Below are 20,185 nucleotides of genomic sequence, written 5' to 3'. Positions count from 1 at the left end.
TTGGGATCTTCAGAGGATTACTTCTGTGGAAAATATGATGATCTTTCTCGTAATAGCTTAAATTTGCAGAAGGATCTGTCAGCCTATAGATTTTATATGTATTTATATATGTGTATATATATATAAATTTTTTGCCATCGGCAGGAAGAGGATGCAGCTAATGCAAATGCAGTGTGAGTTATCTGGTGATGTATAAAGCAGCCTGTGTTGTTTACCTGCGGACAGCCCAAATAGTGGGAAGCATTTTGTAGTAAGATGAGAAAACTGTGTTTCATTTTCATGCAATTTCTTAATTTTTGGTACTGCAGAGTAACAAGTGCCTTACTGAAGTAATGCTCAAAAGATGATGCAAATGTTCCTCATTATAGCAGCTCCACATCTTTGTGTGTCACTTGCACATGTTGGTGGATTGAATGCTAACCCTGTTTTCTGCAAGCAATCTCCCATTCTCCCAGTCCTGAGCCCTCTTGGTTCTACCAGAGCAAAGCAAGTGATGGACTTCTGTTGCTCAGCTTCAGGGCTAGCTGGAGATGCCTGCTTTCCCTTTCTGAAGTTTTGTGCTGACTGTGTGTAGAACTTCTATTTGACCCTTCAAACACGTTTCCAGCCCACTGGAGGCACACTTTGATTTGAAGCAGTGCTTATTCAAAAAGAAAATTCTAGTAGCAAACACATGAAGAGTTCTGCATGGGAAAAGGCTTTTAGATCAATGTTAGTCTCTTGAGAATCTCTGACTTTTTGCACTAACAGTGGTGCCAATACTGTGATTTTTATTAAGAAAAACCTAATGTCTGCTTCCTTTTTCTCCTCAGCTACCTTCTGTATCCAGATAACAAAGAAAACGTTCAGTATCTTAACAGTTGAAAACAAACATTTTATCATGAAAATGAATCTCATGCAAATGAGATGAAAAATGCTGAAGTTTGGGACAAGTGCTTTTTTGGTATTAAATGCCAGATTGAGGAGGGTTACAAGAGATTTGTGGAAATTGTGTCCCTTGAAATACCTTTTGTTACATAAATGTATGGGTAACAAGATAGCACGTTTAAAGATGCACAAGAATATGCACTGCAGCTGTTATTAAATTAGTTAATAGTTGTTAAACTAGCTAATAAAACCTAAGTTTATTATATCAGCTGCTACTTGGGTCATGATGGCTTCCTTATCCTTTTCTGTATTGCCTTTGATCATCCTCTTTTATTTTTAAGTGTTCCAAAGCTTTCCCAAGCACTTTTGATGGCCAGATTATTTCTGTGTTCCCTTTTTAAGCTATTTCCGAGGTACAATCCATCCACGATCTGAACCAAAGCCAAAATGTTGCAGGAATAATCTATATAAAGAAATGTAGTAACAGGTGCTTGTAGCAGGATGAGTTACGGAGCTGTAGATCAGGATATGTAACTCCTTGTGTTGTTGTGTTGTGTGTGCCAGGAGACCCTTCCTCATCACAGGTATTTGCTGCTTTAACAATCGCCATCAAGTGCTACTGAATGCTGCAAAAACAAAGTGCATTCCCAAATTACAGTGCAGCAGTGTGAGTGCTGCAAGTTAGTGCTTCTTGGCTTCTTTAAGATGCTGGAAATTACAGTGAACTTGCCTCAGGGTAAAACACATTAAACAAATCTTTGGTCTCGCTTCATGACATGGGAAACCCCTAATGCAATTTTTGGCATCGAATAAAACAAAACAGCAAATGGAAAGGGGCAAAGCTTTTCCTTCATGGACACAGGATGAGAGGATTTAGCATAGGAGCACAACATAATGGCAAGAGATGTTAAGAAAACCTTTTCCTCCATTCCTAAACTTCAAGAGTGCTTCAAAAGCTGCCTCGAAAAGAGAACGCTGACAAAGATGAATGGTAAATCTAAATACTGAGCTCAGAAGTTCTGTGGGTCATAGCTTACAGGTGTCTTCAAGTTGCAGGAAGGAAAACAAGGAAAAAGCTATCAAAGTAAACATTCTTCAGTGCATGGGAAGATGACAGATTCTTTCTAACAAGATTTTCTGCTCTTCTGGAGGAAGAGCGTTTGTTAATAAACCATTTGAGAATCCATTTTTAGGGGATTTAATAAAATATACGCAGATTGCCTTCCACTGCAGAAGCTATTATTCCCTTGGGTTGAAAAAGTGACTGACTGTGGGCATTAATGGTTGCTCCTTGTGATTCCTGGCATTATATCTTGCTCCCATTTACACTTTTCCAATCTGAAGTGAAATAATTTTTTATGAGAACCTTGCCTTTGATTCATAGCTCTTACGAGCCATGTATGTGTTTCATATTTTATTTATTTGTACGCAGTCATGTCCGTAATTCTGGTTGTTTTAGTGCCTGTGGCAATAGCCCGGGCATTGTATATGCTTGTGCATAGTTTTCTGTGCACAGGAAAGTTTTCATATCCTGGAAGTGCCATTAAATAGAAGAGGTAATAACTTCGATCAAAACCTGTAGATGATGATGCTGTTGATTAAAACTTGAACCTCATATGGTCTAATAGATGTGTGCCTAGAGGGGCCAACACAAAGGAGAAAAGATTTTCTTAAGAATTTGGAGGGAGGTTTTCTAGTGCCATCTTTTTGGTGATGCATGGAAGTTATGCTGCTTTCAACTATGGGAGAAATCCGGTGGAGCTGAGGGGTGTTAAGTACTTCTGGTAAGGAATCTTGTCCTTTCTGAGGCTTTGATTCATTCAAATTAGGAAATGATTTTTCTACTAAGGATGCTTTATACGGCTGTGTTTGCGAAAAATACCCAGTGATTTCAGTAGCTGAGATGGTAAGAGCAGGAGAAGGCTGGGGCAAATGATCCCCAGAACATGAGTAGCTTTAAGGATGTAAAGTTCAAGTTCAGTTATACCCCAGTGCATCCTGTCTGTGGTATCTCCCCAGCTTCCTTTTGTCAGGCATGGCAGAGAGAAGGCAGAAGTGGATTTAGCACAGCCCATCGAGTAGGTGCCTGGGCAGATATTAGCTTTGCAGAAGGAAGAATGAAATCTGAAAAGCTGATAATGTTACAGTCAGTGGCAGCTCTAATACACCTTAAGTGGATGTCCTTAGGTGCATCATTTGTTCGGTTCTCTTCTTTACCAGAATTATCTTCACATCATGTCCAAGAACTGAGGACTTAGTGGCAGGCTGTGGATGGCCAGATGCACTTCATTGCTTGCTCATAATATAACCCTTTCTACAAAAAGAGATTACAGATAGGATGCTGCCAGGAAATGACCAAGCTGGCAGAGAAGTGGATGAACACAGGGCCAGGCACTTTTAGAAGAGATGCTTTCTTTTGCAGTGACATTGGTACACATAGGAAGTGTTAGTACTATTCATCATTTGGTCTTTCTGTGCTTGTTTGAGAACAGTGTCCCAACACCAGTGTGTAATCAGTATTCCTGAATAGGAGCTTGAACAAAGCTAGTCATCGTACCGAAGGCAGTGTACTATTTGTCCCCTCTGATCTGGATGTACCTCAAAAGGGATCAACTCTAGTACTTAACAGCAGAGAATAAATTCAGATCTAGTGTTAAGAACGTGAAATATGTTCTTAACATACTCTTCTTGTTTTAAGAAATGAATTTTGCAAGCATACAGGATCCCTTGTTGTTATTTTTTTTTCTGGAGTGCATCAAAGAGGCGAGTGGGGTAGGGACCGAGGGATGCTGCAGCTCTTGAGCACTGGGCTGGGACTGGTGCTGGATCCAGTTGGAGCACTTTATACAGCCTGGAGCAAAGTAGTGAGCAAGTCTTCAATGAGTGGAGCTGAGGGAAGTACGAATTAGGAGTGTAACCCATATTATGGAATTTGTTAGTCTAAAATCTTCTGTACCTGCAGAGTGTAGCAGCTCTACTGCCCAGCAGTTAGTGATGGCACACTGAACGCTATGATGAGTGAGATCAAGTATTTACCTTCTGTCCACTGAACCGGATCAGCTCAGCTCGTGCTCAAATGTATTGGTTGCATTTCTTTGGTCTGAGGGAAGTGCTGTGCACTGTCAAACAAATGTATTAGGTGAAGGAATGACTTCTGCTCCCTAACTTCATAATATTCCATCTAGAAACTGATGGGAAAGAGACATGACAGCAGGTAATTGCAAAATTGACCCCTGCCCACCTGAATTCAGTTTCTGTGATACTTCTAGACTTAGCTTTATGTAATGCAATGCATATTTTTATTATGCTCACAGTATATATAGAACAAGCTTACAAGATTTGACTGCGTGCTGATTTGGAGTAAAATAGTGCAGCTCAGAATCTGGTAGCTATAACAGAACTGATAGGCCTTGAAGCAGAGGAGGCTGTTGATAAATACTGACTTCAATACCAGTATTGCATAACTGTGGAACTTGTTTTCATAAATGCAAAAACTGAATAATGCAGTTGCACTACAGTAAGTGTCTGTATTGGAACAGTTTGAGGAAGTGACAATTTATTTCAGCTCTTCTGGATTTTTCTCTTTTCAGCTGTTGGACAAATTGAAAGATCGCTGGATGCACACTGGCTTGTGGAGAAACCTGGAGCTTGTTAAGACAGTCATTGCAGAGCCTCAAGGAGGAGCAAAAAGTGACTTCGATGAACTGCTGAAAATATACTACGATGCAATAAAATTTAAAGGAGAAAAAGGTACTTTCTGCAGACAATAGTTACACTGTCCTTTCAAGTTAAAAAAAGAAATAAATTATTCTTAACAATTATAAGATATGGTTAAATACTGAAGTTAACTTTATCTTAAGAAATTATTGTTATAAATGAGGAAGATTAAGAGCTGTTTTCATTGTTGCATGCAGAGAAAGGGACGCACAGAATGATGCACAATCCTGATAGTGGTGTCCAAGAGGCAGTGAACTGTGTAGGAATGTGGGTTTGTGTGTCCAGCAGGGTGCAGACTGGCTTCTCAAAGAATCGCTTTTACCATACATTGCAGCTCCTGTAGGATTTCTTTTCAAAATACCTGAATGTTAGGGTAAAGAATAAAGCATGATAGCATGTCAACAGTAACATAGTTTTTGGAATACAGAACTGAAAGTTTTCAATTTGAAACACTGTGCATATAGTTCATGCATAATTAAGTACCGCTGTCTTATATAATGGAAATTATTTTACTACTTGTGTTAAAGATCACAATTTTATCAATGAAAATACAGTTAATCTCATCTTTCTAACAAAAAACACTTCTAAATTTAAATCCCCTCACCTTTTCCAGACAGATGCACAATGTATTATGCTATATTATGTTGAGCTTTTAAAAGATATTGCTGAAACTTTCTTTTGATGTTTACTTTACCTCTGGGAATGATGCATGTCCCTCTTTGGCTTCTTCAAGATGGAGCACTCCTAATAGCTGTGTGCAGAGGAAAAGTTAGTGAAGGCTTGGATTTCTGTGATGAGAATGCTCGAGCAGTTATAACCATAGGTATTCCGTTCCCAAATGTGAAAGACCTTCAGGTAGGACATGGATGTCTAATTGAAAGAGTTGTATGTTGTTCTTTGTATCCTGTTTGAAATATGACATATGCACAACATTTGTTGGAAATGTTTACCCTTGGACTCCAGTCTTATTTGAACCCTTTATTGCTTTCTACGCAGTTAAAAGGAGGAACAGCTCAGCATGTTTTGTTGACCCATTTCTATAATTCTAAATACATGTATATCGCACAAGGGAAAAATACTGTAGATTCCTTTGATGCTGCTAGTGAAGGCTTTTATATTGTTAAAGTGCTCTTTTCTGCCTAAAAGTGGTATTCTGATGCATCTCCAATTAAAGAAATTGGAGACTATTTGTATTATTCAGCAGGTGGCCAAAGTAACATCCTGTTGCTTTTCCATTGCTGTGTAATTGCCCACATCAACACTTCCTTTCTTTTGACTTCAGCAGAGCTTGTGGTGTAGTTAGATAATGTTCCATGAGAGCTGGCAGTTTCTAGCTGAGACCAGGCATTTATTAAGGAAAAGAAAGCCAATGAATATGGAAAAGTATTTTTCTAGACTTTCTTTCTGCTTAATGAAAGGAATATGTATTATTAACTCATCTGGAAGATCACTAAAAATAAGCTAAGTGCATGATGCTTCACGGCTGGCACTTTTCTTCTCAGTATGATGGCCACTGTGTCTGTCCTTCTTTTTGTGTACATTTTAGAGCATTTTTAGACTTCTTTGTGAAACTAAGAAAAAAGTATTACAGAATAAATATCAGAAACAGCTGGATTCTTGTTATTAATAATGCCAAATCAAACAAGAAAACCATGGGTCTGCACTTGAAAGCTCAAGCTGCCTCAGCTTTGGTTTTAGAGATGTGTTCTGAGCTTAAGTGAACAGCCAAAGACTTCTTTGTTGTCTGCAGCATGTGCCTAGTTAAAGCCTTGGTAGGAAAAACCCACATCCTATGAGGACTAGTAGGGTTGTGTTAGCAGTGGCTGCCTGGTGTGGTGTTCTCTCCATGTTTGCATAACTTTCTTGAGGCGCTTATTCAGCCATAACATTTTTCTTCTACTAGAACATAATACCCTGTCCTTTAGTATAAAAACACATACATTCAAAGAAAATTCATCACAGTTTCTAGAGTTAGAAATGCTTTGTTTTAGAAGTGTACTCTGAAATGATATTTTGGAAACACTTGGTCTGTAGTAGAGCTGGAACTGTTACATTTTGCTTTAAACAATTTCCAGAATGTCAATATTTTTGTATTCTAAACTGTACAAAATTGAATTGAAAAGTATGGGTCCATGGTGAATTATGCTCACAATGGATTATCTTCTTTAAGGTTAAAAATACTGCTTTTGATTTTCTTTTGGATATGACCAAATATGTAGTATAGTAGAAATTTGGGCAGTGCACCTCATTACTGATAACAGTTCCAAAATACGAATGTTAGGTTTATCTATTTTATTTTATTTTTTAAATCAGACTGAAGAAAACCTCTAAATTGTTAAGTAAGGATAGAAACAGTAGCTGCCAAATTGCACACAGCTAAAGGTTTGTGTGCGTATATTTAGATGCAGTAATGCACAAAGCACTGCACTGATCAATTCTAAATGAGAGAAGGGCATGCACTGGTCTCTTAGCATCAGATCTGAGAAGCTGGCTGGTGTGTGGTAGTGCTGCTGGAATGGTGCTAGGGGAAATTGTTCTTACTGTCAGTGTGTCTTCTGCTCAACAGCTTGGATTCAAAATGATCTCCAACTAGCAGTACTTCCCTGCAAGTTGAATAATGCTCTGTTTGGTCCAAGGTCTGGATTACTGCATGCTTCTTTTACCACTTCAGCTCATGTAGTCAGCTGGATAAGGGAGGCTACACAGAAAGCATACTAAAGCTATAGTGCTGTTTCCCACAAAGGAGTGGAAGAAATGTAATAAAAATGGCATAAAAAAGTATGTGCTACATCATTAAAAAAATAATAATAAACTTTATGTAAAACTAATGTAATATCTGATTGCTGGGGCTAAATGATATTTGCACCATTCTGTTCGTGGTGCAGCTTTGTTATCCATACTTATTAAAATTAGATCTTAATCCTTTGAAACTGAGATGGGAATGGTGTTTTAAAGTGGAAGTTGATGTTCAAATACTTGCTTTAAACAGTGGAAATAATTTATAAGAGTTATCATGAAAGATAATTGCAGTATTTCATTAAAATACATTTTCCTATTCAGTGTTGTTTTCAAGACATAGTAGTTGTGTTTGTCATAGTAAGAATAGAGGAATTCTCTCTTGCAGGTACAAGCGAGTGACTTTCTTTTAGGGTGTTCGATCTTCATTGAATGTACAATTTCTTCACTTGAAACCCTTTTTTCTCCTGGGATTAGAAGAATCCAGATTTTAAAATATTAGAAAACATTGCTTTGTTTCTTTTCTTTTTGTAGGATTTTAGGAAGTGTGAGTTCCTAACTGAAATGGTTCAGAGTTCATAGGATAGTTAAGACAATTGCTCTTGTGGTATACATGGCTAGCTACATCAGAAGATAGGCTAAATACTGAAAACCTTAAAACTTCCAGCTTTGAAGATTAGTATGGTGTTTAAATTCTGAGGAGATAATTCTAAACACAGCGATGCAAGTCAAGTTAGAGCTAAGTAGGTGGAACCTATGGAACCTAGGTCCACACCTATGGAAACAAGAGTTGCATCTCTTGTTTTACAAAGCAACTGATGCTTGGTAGCTCTACTGAAGAAACTGATAAGATTATAGTAATTATATCCTTTTATAAATAGAAAATGCAAGTGGCTAATAATTGCCCAGGGAAATTCATGGGATACTTCTGGAATTGGGGTAAATAACAAAATAGTGCTTTCTCTACATACAGTCACACTTGCTTGTCTGCTTTTTGGGCTAGTAGAAGTCTAGTAAAAGTCCTCTTAAGACTCAGCTCTACAACCCCTTACTCCTGCACATAGCTCTTCCTTGTGTGAGTAATCCCTGTAATACTACTAGGACTATGCGCAGTCATAAGGGTTTATTGAATTGTGCCTTTGGAGACCGGTATTTTATGTTGGCAGCTTGATGTTGGCTCATCTCCACTAATATTACTTGTCTGTGACCAACCTGCTTTCTAAATAAATTTTATGGTTTGTAACTTGATGCTACTTCCAGTGAACCGTAATATTAGAGAACATAAATAATGTGGCAGAAAAAGATGCGTAGTCCTACATACATGTTATCTGATGCTAACATACTGTTTAGGCCCACTGTTTAGCATTTTGGATCCAGGCATCTCCTTGGACAAGAAACTCATCACCAAATATGTTGTAAAATATGCAATATTATGCTCTCCATGTGTGTTGTAAATAAATGCTACAACTTCAGGTGTTAAAAGGAGAGCGTTTGGTCTCCTTCAGTAACTGTAAGCTTTTGTATGTGCATTATTTTGTGTAGAACCTTTAAGGAATGTATTTTTGTTTCTTTTCCAGTTGCTTCACTTAAGAATTTTAAGCCCATGGTAACTTAGATTCAATCGCTGTCACAAAGAGAGGAGTCTAAAACTCTTTGTCAGTGTTAGGAAGAAAGCAATGATTAGGTTTCATAAGTGTACTTCATAATAACAATACTGTGTTAAGAAAGGGAGACCAAACCTGTAATTCTGTATGATTGAAAATGGTTTCGTATTGCTGAGGAATCAGGTTGCTAAAGCAAAATATATAAAAGAAATGTTGAAGTATTGCTTAAAGCTACGGTGCTCTCAATGGTAGGGTTTGGCTCTTGTGAAGCAGGAAAATGTATTTCAGAGCCAAAAATGACTTCTTTGGCTGTGACCAGGATTTCCTCTGCCCACCTCTGGGACCTGAAACTAGAGGTAGGAAAATCTGATTTTGGAGCCAAGTGTGACTGGTGTAGTTCAAGTCATAATTTACTACTTTTACCCTGGGGACCTGAAAATAAAGGAACTCGCTATGAAATGTTGATAATGGGCGGCTCTGAAGTGCAAGCATTAAGCTAACTTTCCCAGAGAGCATTTCTTCACTTCCACCTTTCCAGATGCTTTTGATCGTAGTACAGTAGAGTGTAAATAATCATATAACAGCAAAGAGAACTTAGCAAAATAGAGAGGAAAACAGAGTCAAACCCTTTAGCAGCAATAGATGTGCAAAAGAAAGAAACTAGATAAGGCTGGATGTCCTGTGCAATGACATGACTCAAGAACTGTAGCTGCGTTTGCTGTTAATGAGAAGTATTTCCCACCACTGCCATGCTGTGATTATGAACTACGATAGCACATTTTTTCTTCACTGTTTCCAGTGATCGTATTTTGTAGAATGTGAAGTAACACAATTTCAGTTACAATTTTCTTGGTTACGTGCAACCTCAAGCAGCTGAAAGGCTGAAGTTTCTTCTGGAGGGATCGAAAAAATTGACATCTTTGTATCATTTCAGATGTTTCTGAGAAACGGGCTGCCCAGGGAGGTTGTGGATGCCCCGTCCTTGGACGTGTTTAAGGCCAGGTTGGACGGGGTCCTGGGCAACCTGATCTGAATGTGTATGTTTGGTGGCCCTGCTAGGCAGGGGGGTTGGAACTACATGATCCTTGGGGTCCCTTCCAACCCGGTGATTCTGTGATTCTGTGATCTTTCCTGTCTAATTTGATGTCATAGAAGCCTAAAATGTGTGAGATATCATTTGCAGATGACCTGGCATCAGTGTGATTTAAATGATTGTAGAAAGTGGTCTTATTTTGTGTGTGATCATCTATCTTAATGGTTTTCTAAACCTGATCTGTATTTACTTCCTCCTTCACTCTATTACTGAAGGGAAAAAAAAGAAATGAAGTAAGGAGCAGAGATAAATGAATGGAACTTTCATAGGAAAGCCATGCGTTGTAGTATTTTATTTATTGAATGTCCTCTTATTTATTGAATGCCTTTTAAGAGGAACATATAGAGTAGGGTAAAAGTGCAGTGTATATTCATTCTTGTGTGCGCACACTTAAATTTCTTTCTTCCATGCCACACTTCATATTCAATTTTATTTTATGCTTTAATTGTAAAGTAGCTTCGTAAAACAAGAAGTATGTAAGGAAGAAATGGAGCATTGGAATGTGCAATATTATTTGGTAAGCCTTTGAGTGTTAAATTTATACACTTACTGGGGCAACCTACTTCTAAATTTTGTAAAAAATAATTATTATTATTATTATTATTATTATTTTAAAAATCAGCCAACTGTGGTAGTATCTTGCAGCACTACACTGTAAATATTTCAATCTGCTCTGATGTTCATGAAGGACTAAGGCAGCGTGCTGGGTCGCACATTCACAAGGTGGCTGGCTCTGGATATTGTACACCTCCATCACTTTTCTTCTTCTCCCCAAAGGAAAAGGTCAGGATATAGAGCTACTTCCATTACCAAGTATGTATGTGGAAGTGTATATTAAAATAAGCTTTTTCCTTGAGATTATTTTTATGTCTCTTTTCAAACAAAGTTTTGGTAGAGGTGAGGTCTCGTTCTGCTTTGCTGTAACATTTCGCAGGCAATGCAGTAAATAGGTGATGGTGTAACAGCTGCTTATATCAGCAGGAGAATATCACAGAAGCCTTTCATTTCCCACCTTTCCTGAAACAAGAATGGTTGTAGAAAGTCAAAGCCATCTGCACTTTTCTTAAGTGGAGGCTCCATCTGTGGGAGTAGCTGCAAAATCCTGTGGAATAGAGCATTCCTGTGGCTAAGCAAGGGAACGTTTCAGTTCAGCTTTGCTTGTAAGGCTGCTGGATGGCATTTTTTTTCTACTGGTGCAAGGCTAATGTCAATGTGTTGCCATAGATTACAGAAATCATCTCTGAATATATCTGGAAGTTAAGCCTTTGGATAAATAATACCGCAAATCAAAACTTTTCCTTTACCTTTAATAGTTTACTTTTATGATCCATAAAAAATTCTGAAGTGATTTTCTTGTGTTTATCTTATCCTTAGCAAGTAGCGTTGACCTTTAAGTTTTTACTTCACTGTCAAAGTATGTTGAAAGCTTTAAAAGTGAAGCTATCACCTTGGGGATTTGTAAGGATGACTGACACTTACCACTTCACCTCTGCCGCAGCGGCACCGAGCGTACACAGCAACCTTGTACCTCAGGGGAAGCTGCTTGATTTTTTTCACTTCTGCTTCAGTGGAAATGGATTGAATTTTCTCTTCAGAGCACAGTTTTGGTTGCATTAGATTTTAATCAAGTCACTTGTTCACAGTCCCTCCAAGCCTACAAGACTGAGATGAGTAGATGGGCCTGGGGTGAATGTGCTACAAGGTTTGTCAAACTGTGAAACTCCAGGATCGGAGATGCCACGTGGTGTAGTTGACAATACTCAAAGTGTTCAGAGGTTGCAGCATTACATAAGCTTCCCATCTCTTTAACACTGGGATTAAGAGCGAGAATACTTGGGAAGCGTTTAGTCATAAAATAACTTGTGAGCACATAAGGGAGGAAATACGGCTTTGCATAAAATGGTACTGCTGCTTTTCTTCCCTGAAGGTAGGGTTGGCCAGTTAGTAGTCTGATATGGCATGGTGTGGCTTTGCTGCTCAGAACTGTTGGTTTGAATTGGAAGCCCCTGCAAGGGGAGAGGTGATTCACCTGGTAAAGAGACCTGTGCAGGATGGAGCTGCAGCACTGAGCCTCTCCAGCCCCTATCAACCTTCTCGTAGTATACAGTGTTACTTTGCTCACAGTTATGTTTGTTTTCTTTTTTAAAATGCATTGTGTGTGAAAGCAGAGTAGTGTTATTTATGTATCTGATTGCAATATTTAGATACATGAATTGGTTGGAATGGCCTTCATAAGTAATTGCAATACACAGACTAATAAACTGTAGATGATGAGCATTCGCTTATTTTGTACTGTTATGTTAAATCTGTTTGTATTTGGAATGCCTGGAGCATTTGAAGATAATATCCTACTGTAATACTTTTCATCTAAAATAATGGGCTAATAAGTTGAGGTGCTGTGTTTAGATAGGTGAGTCTTGTGCCTTGCCTGTGTCTGTGTACGTGCATTATTTAGTCTTAAATCTCTCAGATGTTGTTACTACTTTCGAAGCAAGGAGGGAAAAGTTAAAAGCTGTGCCATTTAATGCTTCTTCTATTTAAGAGTTCTCACATGTAAAAGAAAAAAAAAAAAAGGTTTTTGTGTCTTTTACTTTCCTGCACTTGCATGATTTTTATGATTCTTTGGCATTCGTCAGGAGGAAAGTAGATGGCAAGCATATTCTTGGAGAATCCTGATTATTGCTATTTCAGGTGGGGGAGAGATGCATGAGGTTTTTAAGAGGACAGATTTGCTTAAAAACCATTTTTATGTCTTTTTAGGGGACAAGGGGTGAAAGTGGGGAATGAGGTGATCACCTGAATTTTTGTTGGTTTTCAGGAGGCAGGGAATTAGATGTTAAACTTAAATGCATGTTGCGAAGTTCACTGCATGACACAGACAGTAGTCTTCATTTCCACTGCCGTTTGTCCTGTGATAAAGAAGCTACTGAAATGCCAGAAAATATTCATACCCCTTTTCTGTTTTTCATTTCCATGCAGGAGAATGCTGAGGAGGTTTGGGCATGAGTTTCCAAGTGTGTCTTTGTATCCCTGCCTGTGTGTGTGTGTTTGTATTCATACAGCTCTCAGGTTATTTGCCTTTGTCCTTCCGGCAGTTGACTCCTTAGCCTAGTACAGCACTGCTGGGTGCTGACCTAAGGGCAGACGTTGGTAAGGAGCAGAATTCTGTTTGCAGAAATGAAAGAACTCAATTCGAAGGAAAGAAAAAATGCCTCTTCTGGTTTTGTGTTTTTTCCACTGATTTTTTTTTTCCTGTTTAAGCAACCAGCTCAATAGATAACTATTTTTATATCCTGCTGTTAGATACAGCCACGTTATGTTAATTTTGAATACATCTGGGTCAGGCAGGCATACTGCTGAAAGGCTGCAGGCTTCTGCATGTACATGTGCATGTTATTTTGGGGGTCAGAAACAATCTCTACTCTTCTGAGATTCGTGTCATAGGCTGACAAATACAGTCCATATTAATTACAGTATAAACCTACTTTGTTACTTATTTACGTATCATTTGAATTAACCTGGGTTTCTTCAGGTGTGTACTTGTTGTTTATCCTCTTTTCCTGAGTTGTCAACACTTAAAAATGCGGTATAATGAGAATTGTAGAACATTTAATGCAGTTGTTGGGGAAAAAAGCAAACTCGTTTTACTAAGTTGGATTAAAAAAAAAAAAACATTCAAAAATTCTTTGGAGTGGTAGTAGAAACAGCCTCCAAAGATTTTTCCAAGTCTTAAATAGGAAAGTTTGTTCATGGCATTTACTTTTTGTTGCTATTTCTCAGTTGATATTCTGTAGTGAAAGATGTCGAACTAATTAAGCATTAAAAGAACGAGTGGTTAGCAGGTATAATGCTGTTAGACTTCAGTAAATGTGAATGTGACCGTGACCTCCCAGATAGATCAAAGCCTAATCTGTCTGACAGCTACAAGATGGCAGAGCTTGCCACGGGCCTTCTGCTGCTGCCTGCTGAAGCTATTTGTCTGTAAAGCATGCCTGATAGCTAAGAGTATATTTTTAAGGATGAACAGGTAAAAGTAAAAGGCTGTCTTCTGACATTTTAACTAATCCCTTCTAGCCTGTGGTTTACTGCGCATTTAGGATATTTGCTAGCAGGAGAGACTGGCTTTTTCACATATGCAACATGTCATTTTGAATCGGGCGTTGATTTGATGTTTGGTAATGTAAGAGTTATACAATGAAATAGATTCTGATTGCATTAAAATGACATGCCCTGGCCTTTTACCTTTCGTAGACTTATAATGAAAACTGAACTCTCAGCAACGTAAGTTGTCATCTCATGCTGAGACATGATCGTCAAAGTGAGAAAACCCAGTGCTTATTTTCTGTTAACCCTTTATTCAATAAGATAGAAAAGACCAGCGCAAATAGTGACTTATTTTTTTATAATTTGAAAAACAAAATGCCATTGTTGATGGGCATTACAAGTTGTATACATTTCCATAATGCTGACATGTATTGGCTTGTAGTATCAGTGTATTTTATTTATGGGATAATACGTTGTGATGGAGATGATCTGGCTGTTCTGCCTTCTCCTGTTACCATTTGCCATTGGTTAGGCTTTTAAAAACTTGAGTGAAATTCTCCAACCTCACTTCCACTGTTGAGGAGTACCCTGATGTTCCTCCAAGTAGCACTTACATATGTGGAAATGCTCAGTTATGCTTTGGTTCCTTCTTAAAGAATGGTATTAATGCTCCTAAGCTACTCGGAAGAAATCATCTTCTGTTTTGAAACTTACAAAGGAGACCTCATATGCCAGTCAATAAATTCAGGGTGACTGGAACAAATATTAAATCTGTGAAATCAAACTGAATTTATTTTCTGGCTGTAAAGATTGAATTTGTAAATTTGACAGGCAATTTAAAGGGCATAAGTACATAAAATAAAATTTCTTACCCAAATCCAACTTGAAAGTTACCTGTCAGAAGAGGTTAGAAGTCTGCTGTTTTCTCTCCTGAAGCGTGTCCTTTCACTTGTCAGTTTAGAAAGGTTAATACTGTACAAAAGAGCAAAGGAAGGACCCTTGTTGGTGTAGTTTTGTTTGTTTAAAAATAAAAACCTCAACAAACGCAACCATCAGCTCCCCCACGGTCAGGAGAAATCCTTTTGCTATATGTTATTATAACTGTGCATAATGTTAGTTCAACCAATTCTTGCTCCGGTTCAGGTCAGGCAGTTCACGCGCAGTTGCCCAGATGATCAGAAAAGGGAATCGAGGAATTTATTTTGCAGTTGTTGTCAGAGCTGCCTTTGGAGCAGTGGGAGAGGCCGCTTCTTCTACTATTTCCCAGCCTGAAATACTGGGTAGCTTAATACTGCATCATACAGCAAAAGGCAGTGGGCAGCAGGAGCTCACTCTGAGGGTACTGTTGCAGCTTGTATTACGTGGCCCCTCTGTCTTTGCTTCAAATTGTGCTGTTACAGTGTATTTTTCTGCACTTCAAACATGCCTTCAAAGATTAAATATTAGAACCCTCTACGTCTGCCTGGTATGATCTGTGAGTGAAAGGGGTATTAATGGTCGTCCCGATGAGCGTGGTAGAATTCATTCTTTTGTGGCTAGAGCAGCTTGCTGCCTGCTGGGTACTGATGCTGGGTAGTAAGGCAGTGTCCTGGCACGCACTCTGGTTAATAATTGAAGTACAGCTACTGGCAACCAACATTCAGGGGGTTCTGCAGCAAAATAGGTTATAGAGCTGCTGTCTTCTGGAGCTTCCAGCATTTCCTTTTGGCACACCGGAGGAATTCCCAACTTCATAACCCACTGATTGCAAACTTGAGCCTTGTAGTTAAGGGACTCTCTTGGCCAAAGATATGAGACCTTTCAAATGTTTTATGGTTAGAAATGTTCTGTGTATTAAGTCATTGTTGTTAAAACGCTCCTGAAGTGTTTATGTAATGCAGGTGCAGTCTTCTGTGTTGTGAAATTTGTACTGAATGTTTTCAAATTCCGATTGCTGCATAGCAGATCTGATGATATGTTTCCAGTTTATTGTACTTGGTCCATTTAAATTGCATGTATGAATCAGTTGCATATTTTGACTTTGGCAGCTTGGAACGTTGAAGCCTTTGCTGCATCACAATTGTGGATAAATGATAACTGTAGACAAAACTTGGAAGACTTTCTATCAATGTTGTTTCTGATCTATTTTATCTAAGAAACTCTCTTTTTTACCTTATAATATCCACTGATTAAATCAGGCTCTGATTCTTTTTCCATTTTAGAATATTTTCTTTTCAAGAGCATAATCGCAAACAATATTTTGTGATTTCTTTTTTAGGTTGAATTAAAGAGGAAGTATAATGATCAGCATAAAACTACAAGAGGCCTTTTATCAGGGAGCCAGTGGTATGAAATCCAGGCTTACAGGGCTCTGAATCAGGCCCTGGGAAGGTGAGAAACCTAGTGTGATTAAGAACATGCATATTTTTGTATATGACATCTTCAATGACTGATTCCTCATTATTAACATGGGGTAAATCAGACCAGAAAACTGATACTGTATATATCAGGTATTCAGCTGCTCTGTACTGGCAGCTGTCTGCCAGTTGTTGTGCATTTGAGCACTGTTAAGAGTTCAGAATTTTCATTTTTCATCCTGCAAAGTTAGGCTGCAGGTTCACTTGTTGTTACTCCAGATACAGAAAGGAAAGCATCTGCAGAGGAGGAATAATTACTGAGCTTACAAATCAAATGAAAAAATCTTAGGTCTTTTCTAATGTACTAATTATACTCTTGGTGAGCTTAGAACTTTTTTTTTAATGTTTAGCCTACAGTATTTTTGAAAGGAATAAATATTTGTTTTGTTCTGTTTTTTGCAGGCCTTTGCTAAAGGTCAATTCAGTTATCATGCTTGCTGATCTCTTTCCAGATTTAGAAGTGCTATAGCTTACTTTCTCAAATGAAATAATTCACTCAAATTTTATTAACAGAACAGAATTAGTTCATCCTTCCCCAACAGAGTTTACTGTATGCAGATAGCTACTGTATAGCTATCTATCAGCTGCATTTAATGTAGATGCTGTACATGTATGTATATTATACATCTGTACAGTGATATGAATGAAGGTTTAGGGACAAACTTGAGACAATATAGTCTAAGTAAATAAAATCTCATTGTAAATTCTTGTTGCTTTAGATCGTACATTCTTAAGTTCCTCTTAGTTACAATTAGCTAAGAAAAAAGCTAATAGAAGTGGTGCAATGCTAGCAGTAAGAAACTGATTTGAAGCTTTGTCACTGTGAAATAAATTTTAACTTGATTCTAGCTTTAGTGAAATTGCTTGTTGTATCATTTGTCATGTGAATAAACTTGTGCTAGTTGAAATTTAACAGGAGGAAATAGGCTTCCATTCTGAAACAAACATGTAAATGGTGTGCATTATTGTTGGACTAAGTCCTTACTGGCTGAGGTTTGGTGAAGAATGATGGCAAATGATGACAGTTCTTATAAAAACAGAACAGCCTACTAAGTTATTATAAAGTATAGCTTCTTGGGGCAGACACAGGAAGTAGTTGCTGTAGGTACACAAACAGTAGTTGCTGTAGATGCCTGCAGGGATGGAAGTGAGCAGAAGCGTGCTAGTCCTCAGTCTGGCACTTTTCTCTTAATTCAGTGCTCTTACAGTATATGAAGTAACACGAGTCTTTGAAATGAAGCAGCAGCCTTTGGGAATTGAACAGATGGTGTGTATGGCCAGGTGACACCATGCAATGAATTCCTTGCAGTGCTGCTTCTCCTAAAAGTGCAGGATGTCTCTCCAGCGTGTGTCATTCATCTAAACTATGAGTCAACCCTTACCCATGCAGTGAAAAAATGAGAAGTGGGAAGAAGCCTGTTTCTGAATAAAGCTCTTCTCATTGTGGAGACATCTCAAATGTGAACAATTATCGTTTCTTCGGTGTTGCCACTTTAAGCCCTGACTGATACACTTGTGTTTTCATGTACATTTGCAAACGTCTTCAAAAACTGTCCACTTCTTGAGCAATGGGGGTAATAATCCTGAACTATCACTGACAGATTGTTTTCCATATTTCACTCATGTTATTATTGGGAGGCAGTATGGAAATCCAAATAATGTTAAAAATGTCAATGCGTGAGAAGTGAATACTGGAACATTTTTGGAGGTCTATAAAACCTCAGCTACAAACTAAACAGTATCACCCGCAGCTTTGATCAGCACCTCTATACATTGCTTTATGAAAATGCCTAGGTCATTTTAAAAAACCCCACATGCTTGCCATTGCATTGGAGTTAATTTTTTCTCCTTTTTTCTTACCTTTTCTCCTTTCAGTATTTAATTTGTCCAGTTAAGAGTAGAAAACAAATATATGGCTTGATTAGATGCTGAATATTTGTTTGGTTTTAATTTGTTTCCACATAGTAATGGAAATGAAGGAAAATTAAGCTTCTGTGATACACTCTGGTAGTACCATTCGTGCATCCAGAATGAACATTATTTGCTGCAAGGGAGTAGGAAGATGCTCTGTATATTTTTGCATATCCCAGCAGGCTGCCTCTTTACTATTTCTCCTGTCTGATCCCCACAGTTTTTTTACTATATGGCCTCCAGTTATACAGACATTGTTTTTTTCATTGCTGTAGGTGTATAAGGCATAGGAGTGATTGGGGTGCCCTTATCTTAGTTGATGACCGCTTCCGGAACAACCCTAACAAGTACATAACTGGTAAGCTGTTTAAAATAATAAAATAAATAAATCTTTTTGGGAAAGTTGCTATTAATAAATGAAGATTACAGAAATATGATTGTAGGAGGTAACAAAGCATAGCCATGAAACTAAAAATCTGCAGTTGAAAAGAAATTGCTTAGGAGGCAATGCACTGTGTGTCTTTATTCCTGATCGGTTTGGAAAAGATCTGTGAAGGAGTCAACAGATAATGTTGCTGTCTAGTCAGCAGGTGGAGCTCAGCTGCCATGGTATGAGTCAAACCATTTTCTGACATGTCTTTTGCACAACAAATGCATTCAAATTATATCCCTTCTGCTTCCTGAGATACATTTGTATCTGTTCTGCTATTTGAGAGCTGTAAAAATGATTGCTGTATGAAAGCATATTGCATTTTATTTTTTTGCAATTGACAGTTGTGGTTATTTCTGAATATCTTGCTTAATCTGAAATCAAGCTTTGATTTACTTAAATTCTAGTTTTTGTCATAACTTTTTAGTACAGTCATAAATATCTGTACTCTGAGTTTCTTTTTAATAATTCTCAATAACAAGAAAAATGAATACCCAGGCATAAAAGCAGTGCATATATAATAATAAAACTGGGTATGCATAATGTAGTTTTGTTGTAACGCTTCTTTTTTTCCTCCCCCATTAGGATTATCTAAATGGATTCGTCAACAAGTCCAGCATCATGAAAATTTTGGTAGTGCACTCGAATCCTTACATGCATTTGCTGAAAGAAACCAGAAAGGCATTGATTTTTCGTCACAGGGTAGCAATGAATTTTCCCATGTACCTTTAAATTCAAAAGAGCTGTCATCAGCTTCTCAACAGGAGGCAACTATTCACCTGTCACCAGATGTTCCTGTTAAAACTGAGGAGCAAAGTTTGGTCCCAGGAACTCATTTAACTACAACCATCGACTCAATTAATCCCGAACCATCAAATCAGCCAAGTAATATCACAGCAATAATGCAGCAAAGTATGTTCATTTCCTGTGGGGGGGAAAAGGGCTTCATTAACAATTTCAAGTGTTCACTCGTATCTCTCTTGGAAGAAACAAATATATATTTTTTTAAAGTATTGAAATGCTATGATGGAAAATAATTATTCACATATGTATATGAGCTGTGCTCAGCACACTGCAGTTACTCTTAAAACAACTGATAATGTTTGAAAGGTTTGCAGTGCAATCAAAATTACTTTCACTTAAATTGATTTTGTCATTGGAAAAATATGAAGATAATTCAAAATATGCTTGAAACGTGATTTTGAGCATTAATGCAAGGTTTAATTATTGCTTTGATTCAAACTGTCTCTGCTGTTTAGATACAGTGAGACTCCCTGTGTACAATCAATTCCTATAAAAGCTTTACAAGCAACTATCCTTCCATTCCTCAATTTTAGAAAAGCTTGTCATTTCACTTCTAGTAAGATAAATGTAAATCATGTAAGAG

General features: G+C 37.9%; 1 protein-coding gene across 6 annotated transcripts in view; it reads left to right on the top strand.

Annotated features, from left to right (window-relative positions):
- Window positions 1-20,185, top strand: part of BRIP1 (BRCA1 interacting helicase 1) — a 104,034-nt gene that overhangs the window by 27,901 nt on the left and 55,948 nt on the right. For all 6 annotated transcript variants that reach the window (XR_007380716.1, XM_048966670.1, XM_048966671.1 and 3 more), the window contains exons 15-19: window positions 4,458-4,617; window positions 5,318-5,439; window positions 16,319-16,431; window positions 18,644-18,726; window positions 19,384-19,710. Coding sequence is in view for 5 of the 6 variants with exons in the window: in XM_048966670.1 (XP_048822627.1) it covers window positions 4,458-4,617; window positions 5,318-5,439; window positions 16,319-16,431; window positions 18,644-18,726; window positions 19,384-19,710 (805 nt within the window). In the remaining variant the exon portion in view is untranslated. The remainder of the gene's footprint in view (window positions 1-4,457; window positions 4,618-5,317; window positions 5,440-16,318; window positions 16,432-18,643; window positions 18,727-19,383; window positions 19,711-20,185) is intronic.

This window comes from Lagopus muta, chromosome 20 (assembly GCF_023343835.1).
Source record: "Lagopus muta isolate bLagMut1 chromosome 20, bLagMut1 primary, whole genome shotgun sequence".
Classification (NCBI taxonomy): Eukaryota; Metazoa; Chordata; class Aves; order Galliformes; family Phasianidae; genus Lagopus; species Lagopus muta.
The sequence above is the reverse complement of the archived record's forward strand: the minus strand, read 5'-3'. Positions and strand labels throughout refer to the sequence as shown.